This window comes from Diabrotica virgifera, chromosome 7, assembly GCF_917563875.1.
Source record: "Diabrotica virgifera virgifera chromosome 7, PGI_DIABVI_V3a".
Taxonomy (NCBI): Eukaryota; Metazoa; Arthropoda; class Insecta; order Coleoptera; family Chrysomelidae; genus Diabrotica; species Diabrotica virgifera.
This window is the reverse complement of record NC_065449.1, coordinates 123472417-123486252: the sequence shown is the minus strand read 5'-3', so window position 1 is coordinate 123486252 and position 13836 is coordinate 123472417. Positions and strand designations below refer to the sequence as shown.

The window sequence follows — 13836 nt, the reverse complement described above, 5'->3', positions numbered from 1 at the left end:
GCGATGTATGTCAAAAATATAAGGGTCGGAATTTCAAAAACGAAAATGTTGCCATAAATATTGAAGCCCGAAACAAACTAGACATTGTAGCAATAGATATGTTAAGCGATCTAATTATGACCACTAAAAGGAACAAACATATTCTGGTAATGGTGGATGTGTTTTCAAAATACGTAAAATTATATAGTTGCCGCACCACAAAGGGGGAAGAAATATTAAGAAAAATCGACAATTTTATAGCCATAGAAGGAACACCAAAAAAGATTCTACTGGACAATGCAACGTATTTCCGAAATGATCGTTTCAAGGGACAACTTCGAGAACGAGGAATAGAGACAAATTTTGTCAGCATCAGGCATCCACAGAGTAATCCTACAGGAAGTGACGAAATTTCTTCGCATTGCAACAGATGGTCAACATCGCCACTGGGACAGGAAAATGGCGGAAATAGAAAGGTATCTAAATAGAATTCCGAGCACAGTAACAAAAGAGACCCCAGAATACATCATGAAGGGTGTACTGCCGATAAGGCCATGGGAAGACCAAGAGCCAAAAGAATATCAACAGGTGATTGAAACCGTACAGAGAAGATTACGGCGAAGCAACGAAAAATATATCCAAAGCCAGGAACAAAATAGAAAAAGAAGACCAGTGACTTTCCAAAAGGGTGAAAAAGTACTCGTGAGGGCATTACGAGTATCAAATCTTCCTGGGGGCATTTGCGCAAAGTTGATGCCTGTTTTCGAAGGCCCGTACATCGTAAATAATGAAAATGGGATAAATAGTTATCAGTTGAGGCACAGGAACTCGGAAAAGATCCGAGGAATTTATAATATTCACGATGTATACAAATATCACGAATAAAAGACAGAATTACATGAAGTAGATAGTAAGTTAGGATATAAGACGTAGATTAAAGTAAGGAAATATACAGGGAGTTGGTTTTGCCTCGAGAAAATTTATTTAAAAATGCAGATAAATTTTATCGAATACAAGGCGGGGATTTGTTATATTTCTATTTGATATGAAAATTAAATTTTGATAATTATAAACAAAATTCAATTTAATATAAAATATTTTCAATTTTCTCAACCACGGGCATATAAATTTAGAACAACCTGTATACAACAAATTGTTATGTTTAATTTTAAGAAGTGATTAGAAGAAGCTTACGAAACTCGGGACAATGCGCCGAGAATAAACAAAGTGAATGGCGCGTACCATTATCGTTGTTCGCGGAAGGTTCGATCATTAGCCTATGCTAAATAAGACTCAGTTGAAATAGATAATAGGTCATTATCGTTGTTCGCGGAAGGTTCGATCATTAGCCTATGCTAAATAAGACTCAGTTGAAGTAGATAATAAGTCATTAAATTTTGTAAATAGTAGAAAGTAATTTTAGAATGGGAATTAACTATTTTTTTTTGAAATCCATTAAGCATATTTAGAAAGATTAAAAATTGGTTTTGAGGAATACTGCGAATGAGAGTTGGTGGTGGAAGGTTGATTTGTGAATCTGGAAGGGATATTTAAAAAGTAGGTGAATGACTGAAAAGAGAGATCAGAATGTTTTGAGCTGTCGAGAGGTGAAGCGGTAGTAGACGGTAGTGTACGGAGAGTGAGAAAGCCGGTGTAGTTCCGTGAGTGTGGAGTATCTATCGTGGAACGAGAGGTAGGCCAGGTCGAGAGTAAAGAACCTCCTTGAGCCAAGAGTGTCCCGGTAGCTGATTGAAGTTTCGAAAAAGGTAGAACACGGCATCACGACAGAAGCAGGAACGAGAGCTATACGAGCTAGTTTTCAAAGGAGAACATTACTGAAAGCCAGGACGAGGTTTTGATCGCAGCCAAGGATAGCAGGAAACGGGTCTTGTGTGAAGACATTCTCAGTTCACCAGAAAAAGGTCAGTCTCATTTGTTTGGACATGAATGTATGGGTTTTTCGTATTAAATACCACATTAAAAATTGAAGAACATAATCAATAATATCAGAAAAGCTTCATCAAACTTAAATAGAATTGTTGCTAAGAAATCCTAATAGTTAAATGTTAATAAAAACTTTCAATTGGAAACCAAAAGGAAATAAGATTCCCATGTGTAAATGTTATGTTTAAGAATAATATGATCTAGCAAATATTAAGCAGTGATTGCCATTTAAATAAAATAAACAATATTTTGATTATAATTGTAACCCATATGTGTGTATTATTTTACTCTTTTCTTTCCTATCCCGATTAGGAACCATTGAGAAATACTTAGAAGCCAAGTAAGTAAGTAATTAATTTTATAATTCGCCCTGAGATTGAAAACATATTGATATGTGATCTGGTTAATTAATTAGATTATTATTAATGCATTGATTAAATTAAATGACATATAAGAATATTATCTCATATCAATAATCAAGATCACATCAATATATATATTCTTCAACTTTTTCTATAACTTTGTTGTTTATTATTGTCATCATTTCTTCGTAGTGCATGCCTTTTGTTTCGATCTCCTAACAAACTGAAATAAAAGAGGTCTCTTAATTTCATTGACAGCGAATTATTTTGTATTAGTTTTATTCCTAACTGGGTACCAGAACCAAGTTTTCTTTGGAATTTGGCCATGATGAATAGACCGTTAATGAGATGCAATTTTTAGACCTTCCAATGTCTTCTTTCATTAATTTTTTGTTTGGTTGGCAAATAATAATGTATCCACGAATAGCCGTAACCAGAAACTTGGTCCCATTATAGGCTTTATTTCTCCGAAAATAAAACTTCGAATGGTATAATATTAATTAATTAATTAATTACTAAATTGTTTTACATATGTTTAGTTAAAACGCGACGGCAACGAAAATATCTAGCAGTAATTTATTTTCGCAAAAAATTGTACTTTATACAATGTGAAAATTTACATAGAGTTTCCAAAGTGAGCAAGCGCAATATAACTAGCAGATCTCCACCGTATGCATGTAAATATTAAAAACCTTTTATTCACAAATCTTCGTAAGACTCGTCTGATTCTTGTGGATAATTTTAGAATGAGATAATGAGTTTCTGACTGGCATAACTCGAAACGTTAAGAAACACTGGGAAGTTTGAATATTTTCTACTCTCGCTATTTCAATGCAGTTTTTACCTGTAGTTCGGTTTGGCTGAAAATCAAAAACAATAACTTGGTTTTTAAATAAACGTTTTCACACGTTCAACATAATAAAAAATTAGTGATGTACGGAAGGGCTCTGAGAAGAAAAAAATCTTCTTTATCTGAAGTTAAAATAGCCGTCATAGGTGCACCTGGGGTAGGAAAAACTGGTAAGAATATTTTTATATTTTTGATGACAACATATTATCCTTAAAATTTTTTTTATTTTAAATTCTAAATTAATAAATTCTTCTATAGAGTTAAACAATTATTTTGTTATTAATTCTGAGGTATTTATATCTCTCAGTGCTCGCGTTCATTGAAATAAGGCTTGTTTTCAAATTATATTTGTTAATAAGCAATTTTTTCATTTACTTATTGAATTGCTGTACTTACCCTTCGTTGTACTTACCGCTAAAATACCAAAAAAAGCAGAATCCTATAATAATCCAGAGAAGTAAAGTTTTTTTCCTGAACTCTGAATAATCTAGGTATCGGTAAATTTTTTTAGTTATTGTAGATCTATTGAAAGAAATCCTAACTGATTCCTTTCAAGAGTTTGGAACCGTACTTTAATTAGTAACAATTTAGTGCAAAAAACTCGATTTTTTCGTTTTTATCCAATTAAAAGCCTAAATAGTTGACATAAAATTACAAATATTGATTTTTTACAACATTGGAAAAATTCAAAATGGCGATTTTTTAAAGTTAAAAAGTTAATTTCTTGCTTCTCAAACTGCAAAGTAACACAAACTCGTTATTTTTTAATTGGTGCAGTCACTAAAACATTTCACCCCCGGTTTCGTTGAAACTTTATCGATTTTCATGAAAATTGGTGGGTAGTTAGAGAATACCTCAAGAAACAAAAGTCGCATGGTGCCTACTTGCGGTTTTGCCCTGGACGTGGATGGCACGCCCTTGTCCTGGGTGAAAATTATTTTATCGAAAAAACCCCATAAATCGATAAAGTTACAAATTCTAAGCAAAATCTGTTTTATCAGTAATTAGAATAAATCTTGTTGAGTTTTAAAGATCAAAAATTTTAATTTTCCGTGAAAAAATGCACGCTTAACGCGGTTTTTTATAAATTACTCAAAAACCTTTAGTTTTTACAAAAAAGTTATGATTATTATTTGAAGCTAATAAAAAAGTTCCCTGCTTGAAAAACCTTTGCGACATTAATTCAAAGTGAGTTAAAGGTAATTGAATATGTATATTTTTTTTTCAGCGAGTACTCAAATCTAAAATCCAAGCTTAAATAACGGAAAAACTATGCATTTTATAAAATATACTAATAAACAGTTATCAAAGACCTTAGGACTATCTATCAAATGAGCTTCAAAAGAAGTTAATAGCATCAAAATTAAACAAGTTATGATGAAAATGAAAGGACCTTTCTAATTTATTAGTAAAAAGTGAAAAATAAAACATACGTTATTTCCACAAAATTTAAAATTTATAGTAATCGCTACAGAACTTTCTTTTCTTTAGCGTAAGAGATAACCTCAAACATTTTAACCGGTTTTGATTGCATATTTTGAAAAAATATGAAATTTTTCAAATTTTCGTAAATTAATTTTTTTTTTATAATAAGTAACTACAACAACTAAATACTCGATATACGTAAAAAATATATAATCCGAAATTTGATTTTTTTTGTTGGCAAAGGTTTTACTTGTTTTTTATTTTTGTAGGATAAAAAATAACCCAGGCCCTTTAACTTTTTATTTTAAAAAAATAAAGGATTTAAAAGATTAAGTTTAATAAGATTTTATAGCCCTTGAAGGTACATTTTAATAGTTTTTGGATAAACCTGATATCATAATCAAAATTAACGGAGGTATTCTAAAAAAAGCGATATCGTTTTTTTGTAGGGTAAAGTTTTTGGAGCATTAAAGTTTGATGCTATCAACTACTTCTGGAGCTCATTTGATATGTATTTCTGAGTACGTTGACAGGTTTTAAGTAAGTATATGTTAAGCAATGCATCCTTTACCTGCTAAATCTTGAATACTTGGATTTGAGTACTCGCCGAAAAATAATATACATTAAATTACCTATAAGTCACTTTGAATTATTACTAAAGATTTTTTTCGAGTAAGGAGTTTATTCGATTTAGTTTAATGATAACTTTTTAGTAAAAGCCTATAGATTTTCATTTATAAAAAACCACTTTAAAACATATTTTCTTCAAGGAAAATTAAAATCTTTAATTTTTGTTAGTCAAAATTCAAAAAGTGTCGATTTATTTTAATTTATGGGGCTATTTTTAATAAAATAATTTTCACCCTCGAGAAGATGTGGCATCCACACCCAGGGTAAAAGCTTAAGTTGACACCGTGTTATTTTTGTTTTTTGAGATACTGTCTAACAACTTACCAACTTTCATGCAAACCGATGGAGGTTCGATGAAATCGGAAGTACTTAATAGCTCAAAATATCCACCTCTAGTTACTGCACTAAATAACTATTACTAAAATTAACCTAGAATTTCAGTATTTCACTCAAAATTGGGCATTGAAATAGTTAACAAACCGTTAAAATTTGAGACCGGTCCATCAATTAGTTTAAAAGTTTTCCTATTTGTTTTTCCAGAGAAGCAACAACATAAGACAGAAAAAATAGCGAATATAGGAAAATTCTGCGGGTGCTGAATGAAAGTAGAAGACCAACGTATACTATCAATATTACACATAGCTTCAAAAGTTATGCATCACCCCTCTAATTCACGATGTTTACGCTTTTATAAATCCGTATCTTTATCACATATTTAATGGGTATTTTTTATATAAAATATACCTTTTTTGGTTTTTTATTTTATTTGAATACCCATTTACTTGACCTGGTTTTGCCAAGGTGTAAACATTTGAAAAATTTATTCTGGTGAAATTTTTGAAAACGTGATTAAAAATGAATCGTACTATAATTTCTGAGTTGGACCGTATAAGAATTATCGATTTAGTTGAAGAAGGCCATACACAGCGGTTCATGGCGGAAAGAGTGGGTGTTTCTCAGAGTGATGTCTCACGGATATAGAATAAGTTCCTGGAAACAAAGTCGATACGGAATAGAGCTCCGTCTGGTAGACCTCGAGTTACCACTGATCGACAGAATAGATATATCAGAATTTCCATCCGTAGAAATTCTTCTATGTCTGTACCAGCACTCCAAAGGGAATTCAGGCATGCTGCAGGAGTCAGCGTATCGTTGGCTACAACAAAAAGAAGAATTTTAGACTCAAGTTTCAGGAGTGGTCGACAAATAAGAGTTCCTCAGCTACAATCTAGACATGTTTTGGACCGCCTCCAGTGGGCTCAAGAATACATACATCTCCCTCAACAGTTTTGGAATTTTGTGCTTTTTTCAGATGAGACCAGAATCTGTTAAAATAGTGATAACCGGCGAATTCATGTGTGGCTAGTTGTGCAGCTCTTGTTGGCTCTCTCCACACACGAATTCGCTGGTTTTCACTATTTAAACAGATTCTGGTCTTGTCTGAAAAAAGCACAAAGTTCCAAAACTGTTGGGGAAGCTGTATGTGTTCTTGAGCCTACTGGAGGCGGTCCAAAACATGTCTAGGTTGTAGCTGAGGAACTCTTATTGGTCAACCACTCCTCAAACCTGAGTCTAAAATTCTTCTTCTTATTGTAGCCAACGATACTCGGACTCCTGCAGCATGCCTGAATTCTCTTTGGAGGGCTGGTACAGACATATAAGAATTTCTACGGATGAAAATTCTGACATATCTATTCTGTCGATCATTGGTAACTCGGGGTCTACCAGACCGAGCTCTATTTCGTATCGAGTTTGTCTCCAGGAACCTATTCCATATCCACTAGACATCACTCTGAGAAACACCCACTTTTTTCGCCACGAGCAGCTGTGAATGGCCTTCTTTAACTAAATCGATAAATCATATACGGCCCAACTCAGAAATTAAAGTACGATTCATTTTTAATCACGTTTTCAAAAATTTCACCAGAATAAATTTTTCAAATGTTTACACCTTGGCAAAACCAGGTTAATTAAATGGGCATTCAAATAAAATAAAAAACCAAAAAATGTATATTTTTTATAAAAAAGCCCATTAAATATGTGATAAAGATATGGATTTATAAAAGCGTAAACATCGTGAATACGAGGGGTGATGCATAACTTTTGAAACTATGTGTATTTTAGTATTTTTATTTCACTTTAAAAAAGACGAAAAGAAATTAATTAAGACAAAAATCTTAAAATTATTGACATTTGTATTTTATAAACATTTAGAATAACTTTAACCCTTGGTCGAGCGGCACAATTTTACACCGTTAAGGCACGGCATTGTACCTGTTATATATCTTCTTAAAAATTCTTTAATCTAAATGGAAATTTATGTTAATTTTTAAACAATATTATTTACTACCAGCATAACTGGTAAAAAATTATTGAATGTTGCAATAAATGAATAATAATATTCGGTAATTTGTTCTTGTACGGATTTACAAAGATTAGAAGCCGCTATGACGTGACTGCTTTTATCTATAGTAAATTATTCAAATCACTACAGCAACAAACTTGAAAATAGTGGTCGCAAACAAATTCTAGGAGAAGTAGCATTGTATTTTATTTTAATTATTGGAAACAGAGATCTCATTCATTTAGTTGATTGGTGTTTGCCAATACGTGTATACCTAAAAATTATCATGAATAACAATGATTATACATCTAGTTTACCGAAATGGCGACAGAAGAGGTGTACATAGAAATAACAAAGAAAACTTGTGTGAGGTGTGGATTATGGAGTATCTGCCACTAATACGTGCAGCAATGTCTTGTTATCTTTTTAAGACCATGCTAAGATTTATATGATTTGACAACGAAAATACCCGCGAATAACCCCAAAAAAACGATAAAGCTGTACTCATACGAATATCTACACAATGCTGAATAAAAATTTGCAACAAGGCTCTAAACCATCCCAAAGCATAACCACCGACGAACAATTGTTTCCATTTAGAGGCCGTACAAATTTTACACAATACCTTCCAAACTCGCTAAATATGGGATCAAAATATTTTTGGCTTGTGATGCATCAAACGCTTATCTCGTACAAGATCATCTTTATATTGGAAAAACAGTATATGGTTCCCGTCAAGTTAACGTTGGTGAACAAAAATTTTTGGATCTGGTCACGTCTTATAAAGGTTATGGGCAGAATGTTACCACAAATTACTTTTTTACCAGTTTTGATTTCGCTAAATTCTTGAATTCATGGCAAGTAACGTTAGTAGGGCTAGTATATATAAAGGTATTTAATATTTACGTTATTTATTTAAAATTCTAATTATCAGTTATTTTTAAACAGTTCTGAAAGGTAATTCTTGGTAAGTTTTGCTTCAACACATTTTGTTTGACAACATTAATTATGTTTGTATTGTGCGTGTTACCATGGAGACTGCGATTATATTTATGGAAAACCGTAAGGAGAACCCGTTAGAAAAAATATTTCTCACTGCAATGGACGACTTTTCTCACTGCATGAGAAAATGTTCCTTTTGAATGTATGTAAGTAGTGAGAGAAGTTGCACATTGTTGTATGGCATCCACAAAAAAAATAATTAGTTTCATTTTACAGGTAAAATCTTAAAGTTTTTTCCCACAGTTGCCTATTAATTATAATTGAATTAAAAGTTTACTGTTTAAGCAAATTTCATGGTTTTTTAAATAATAATAATATTAAAACCTTACATATTGATCAAAATCTATCAACTAGAACCTGAGATAAAGAAGCTTACAGTATTTTTAAGTTCATTAACATTTTTGAACAATTGAGTTTTCAGTTCTCCCTCAACATGGTCCAAATAATTTTTATTTCAGCCTCATTTTAAGAAGTCACAGACTAAGTTTAATCTTATCCCTACTTTTTGTCTAATCGTTATATAATAACTTTGTGATTAACTTCGTGTAAAATTTTACTACTTTTAAATATGGAAAAATGTTTCGTCTCCGAATAGCAGTTTATAAGTTATTCACATTGTTTTTTCTTTAAAAATAATACTTAGTAATTTTTCAAAACGATGTTTGATTATAAAATGGATTCTGTTTTATCCTTTTTTGATACATGTTGATAGTTTACTCTTTAGTTTCATTCGATATACGTAGAATCACCGTATCTTTATTATTACCTGACTAATGTTTCTGCAGAAAATGCCTCTGGGATAAACAAACAGAATAACGTTAAAATTAATTACTCGATTGTTCTGAAATCTTGGGGATTTGTTAAGTACTTCAATAGCCAACTTTGGGTAAAATATCAAACTTCTAGTTTAATCTTGATAATAGTTATTACAACGACTTTGCCTTATTTTTCAGTTTGCGAAGCAATAAATTGACTTTTTAACTTGCAAAAATATCCGTTTAAAAATTTTTTCAATGTTTTAAAAAATCAAATTTTGTATGTCAGTAATTTAGCTTTTTAATGGGGTGCTAAAATCGAAAAAATCGTTGTTTTTGCACTAAACATTAAAAAACAGATTCAATCTCTTGGCAGAAAAAAGGTAGGTTTTCTTTCTATATCTTTACCGTAACTAAAAAAATTGTCAGATACCTGGATTATTCAAAGTCCCGAACAAGGTATTTTTTGATTATTTCCCTGGAATATAGGAGAATTACTACTGTTTCTACTAAAGACGTACTATGTTGGTGAATTAGCAATATATTCTTTTACATGAAGAGAAGTATCCATATTTCACAAATGTGGTCTCGAGGTAACAATATAATAGGACGCGTTTCGGCTCAGCACGAGCCATCATCAGCTTAAGTACAGGAACACAAACATCAAGGACTGACCGGAACAGGAAGGAGGAAGAATCAACTAGTTTGATGACACATATTGTTTACACAAACATTCATCATTATTGGTGTTAAGCGATTTTCCATATTTTGTTTTAATTAAAACAGTAAAATTGTGCAAGACATCTACATGTGGAGGAACCATGTTGTGAACAGCTACAATAGTTGTTTACAAGATGGTTCCTACACAAGTAGATGTCCTACAAAATTTGACTGTTTTAATTATAACAAAATGTTGAAAATCGCTTAACACCAATAACGATGAATGTTTGTGTAAAGATATGTGTCATGTAAACTAGTTTATTCATCCTCCTTCCTGTTCTGGTTAGTCCTTGATGTTTGTGTTCCTGTACTTAAGCTGATCATATCTCGTGCTGAGCCGAAACGAGTCCTATTTTTACCTTTTTAATAAAAAACTTAGGGGTACTTCTTTGAGTTCTTGTACTTTGTTATATATTTTTTTGTTTAAGGAGCCAATGTTTATCTTTGGCTATTAACAACACAAACAATTAACAATATTATTAAAACTAATTACAACATACCTTTTTTGGGAGGTGAGAATCTTCTAAAGACCACTTTGGAAGGTGTCCCAGGTGTGTTGGATTCAATCCGCCACACTTCACCGTGCCAGATCGCCTACCAACTAAACTCACTCCCTCTTTCTCCAGCCGACGGGTCTGGGACCCCTCTTTGCGAGTATATACACTGACCCGTCGACCTTACTCCCAACTCCCCTCTGGCACTTTTCGCGTGCGTTCCGCAGACCAAGTGACCACCTAGCTGCCCCGTCCCACACACACCCTGCAAAAGACTGGCCAGTAAAGATGACCTTCCCGTGCAACCCATGTGCTGGTGTCTGGTGAGGCAACCGGAGTGCCCCCCATCCAGCATGAAACTAGCAAGAAGACACCAGTCGGCAGTTACGAGTAACTCCAAGCATTCATGTTTTCATTTACTCACACTCACTGTCGTACTATATAAAATTAAAAGTAAAAATCGATAAAATATTTGTATAAATAAAATTAAATAAACAAGTAAATAAAATAAAGTAAAATAACATAATAAGGCAGTCAGGGTAGATCGGATGTAAAAGGTCCTCCTCCACTGGCTGCCCTCTGCGACACAAACACGTTAAAAAACAAATCAGAAGGGTCATTCCGCTTGCAGTCGCCTCTCTTTTTCATCTTTGTGCTTCATTGTTTTATTAACAAAGGCAATGATCAGGTCTAAGTCACTCTTGCTATTGATAGCTTTATTCATAAGCTCGTGAGGCTCACCTAGAGGAGACCTCAGACACAGTTGCAGCTCGGTACGCCCCGCACGGTATGCCGGGCATACAAATACGACATGCGCATAATCCACCACTCCACACTCGGGGCATAGATCGTCCGCGGTCTTCTTTATACGATAGGTATATGATTTGAACGATCCATGTCCCGTCAAGAACTGTGTAAAGTGGTAATTGACGCGCCTGTGCCTTCACTCGTACCACTTTACTACATCCGGAATCAGAGATCTCGTCCAGGCTGCCTTTTCGACCTCGGCTGCCCATTCTAAGGGCGTCCTCTAAGGGACGTACTCTAAGAAGCATGTCTTTATATTTCTTCTTCTCCAGGGCCTCGTGCCATACTGGGGCCCCGTAGAGTGCGATGGATAAAATTGACTGCAGTATCACCGCTCTTTTATGAGATCCAGGACCCCCTATATTTGGCATTAGCTTGCTTAACGTGGCGGTCCTTTCTTCCGCTATCCGACATGCCTCTTGCACGTGTGGTCCGGGGGTCTACCCCAAAATCCCGACAGCCAAAATCCCGACGGCCACAATCCCGACGGCCAAAATCCCGACACGCCAGAATCCCGACAGGCCAGAATCCCGACAGGTTTGATAAATTTCTTTTTAACATTTATTTCTTGTTTTTTGTTTATGGCCTTATCTCTTTGTTATTTTTTGTTACTAGACAAAAGTATTTTGTATTAAAAGTATTAAACAGAAGTCGGAATTTTTACTTATGCGAGGATTGTTGCATGTCGGGATTTTGGCCTGTCGGGATTCTGGCGTGTCGGGATTCTGGCGTGTCGGTGTTTTGGCCGTCGGGATTTTGGTTGTCGGGATTTTGGGCGGCACCGGTGGTTCGGATGTCCGTTTGTCGTCAAAAGTAATTCCTAGATATTTAACTGTCTTTTGGGGTCTTATTTCGGAGGCTTTGTATTCAAATACCAAATTTTGTTGCATCTCTCTGTCCCGTCAAGATTATCGCCTCTGTTTTCTCTACTGCTAGCTTTAGATAATTTCTTTTTATCCATTCCGCGGTGGTTGTCATGATTGATTTGTTTACTCTCTCTCTAATACCCCAATTCATGTCGTCTTCTACTAGCCCTCTAATGCATACATTTTTGTTCGAGCTGAAAAATTCAGGAAAGTTAGATTTTGCACTTACGATCACAAATATTCTGAGGCAAAACTTGATATTAGTGACAGATTTTCCTTTGAAAGGAAAAAACAGAGATCCGCCTTGAGGCGGTCTTGTGCAGTAACCATGCATTAAGGTAACTGCATTTAATTTTTTTTAATTATCAAACTAAGCAAATAAAAACATACTGAAATTATTGTTTATTATGAAAATCGTAAAAACATGTTTTTGTGGTTGAACTACATAAAGATTAATTGCGTTTTATACAATATGCTTGGGTTTCGGATGTGCATTTTGGAAATTTGCACTGTTTTTTACCAGTATGATCTCGAAATAAACACCAGTGGCCTATTTGATCGTAACGGATGTCCTCCGTCGGAAGATATGCTCTCTTTGGTGCTTTTGCAGTGGTTTTAGGTGAACAACTAAAAGGTTGGCCAACAGTCGTTTGACTGGATCCATGCCACACAAGCAAGGCGATTCAGCTACTCTGTTCTGAACACTGTCAACTCAATTTTTCTTTTTGTGGATGAATCCTATGGTACAGTAGGTAAGCATTGATCACCGCCACATCTATGAGATAGTAAAAAATACGATTACTCCATTTGCTTGTCTTCATATGAATGCGATACCGACCTAATAGTCCATCCATAAAATTAACACCTCCCTATGCCGATTATATTCTTTGATGATCTGTGGGCAATCGATTTCATCGTGAACTCTTTTTTTCTGTCCCAACGTCTAACTTTTTGGGACTTTACGCTATCATTTTTTTATGCAAACGGTTGCACGCCAACATAAGTTGATCAGAATCATAGTCACTCACAAAATCTGTTGCTTCAGCTTGTGCAGCAGGTATATCGTCCAACATCTCCCAGATTTATGCATCAGTCATTTCAGACAGTCTGAAACCCCGTTGTACCATACCTGAAAAGGAAAATGTACTGTACCACATCTCACAACGCTTCAGTAATACCCCATAAAATAAATTTTTACTACACCGGAATGCACAAGTCCGCCTACAGGCGGAGTATGGAAAATGGAACATAACAAAAATATCGAAATTGATTCAAATCAAAGCAGATGAAAAATGTATAATAGAGGTATTTAGCTAATCACCTATAATTTTTTCTGCTTCACTTAGCGTTCCACAAACAAGTACTTATTTTACTAAAAATGTGTATTCGGGCCAAATAATTTTTTCACCCAATACTACTAATTGTTCCCATATAACTAACCGCCTCGGCTGCTCTGTGACGAATATGAAACTGCAAGCAAGCAAGCAATTTGATTTAACCCGACCTGTGGGAATGTCCACCCTCTCGAAAGAGTACATTCGGGTGTAACAATTCATTGGGGCGAGGTGTTTTGACCCGAGTATATACATGGATCACCCCACCTCGCTCCAATGCCCCAGGCCATCCCTTTCCCCCCCATAGCACGCTGATGCGCGATG

The 13836-nt window shown here is 34.5% G+C and overlaps 1 protein-coding gene across 1 annotated transcript in view; it reads left to right on the top strand.

The window, feature by feature from the left end:
- Positions 1-2983: 2983 nt before the first annotated feature.
- Positions 2984-13836, top strand: part of LOC114342542 (ras-related and estrogen-regulated growth inhibitor) — a 603448-nt gene continuing 592595 nt past the window's right edge. Inside the window, exon 1 of the mRNA XM_050656585.1 lies at positions 2984-3305. Within this exon, the coding sequence (XP_050512542.1) occupies positions 3218-3305 (88 nt within the window). The 5' untranslated portion in view covers positions 2984-3217. The remainder of the gene's footprint in view (positions 3306-13836) is intronic.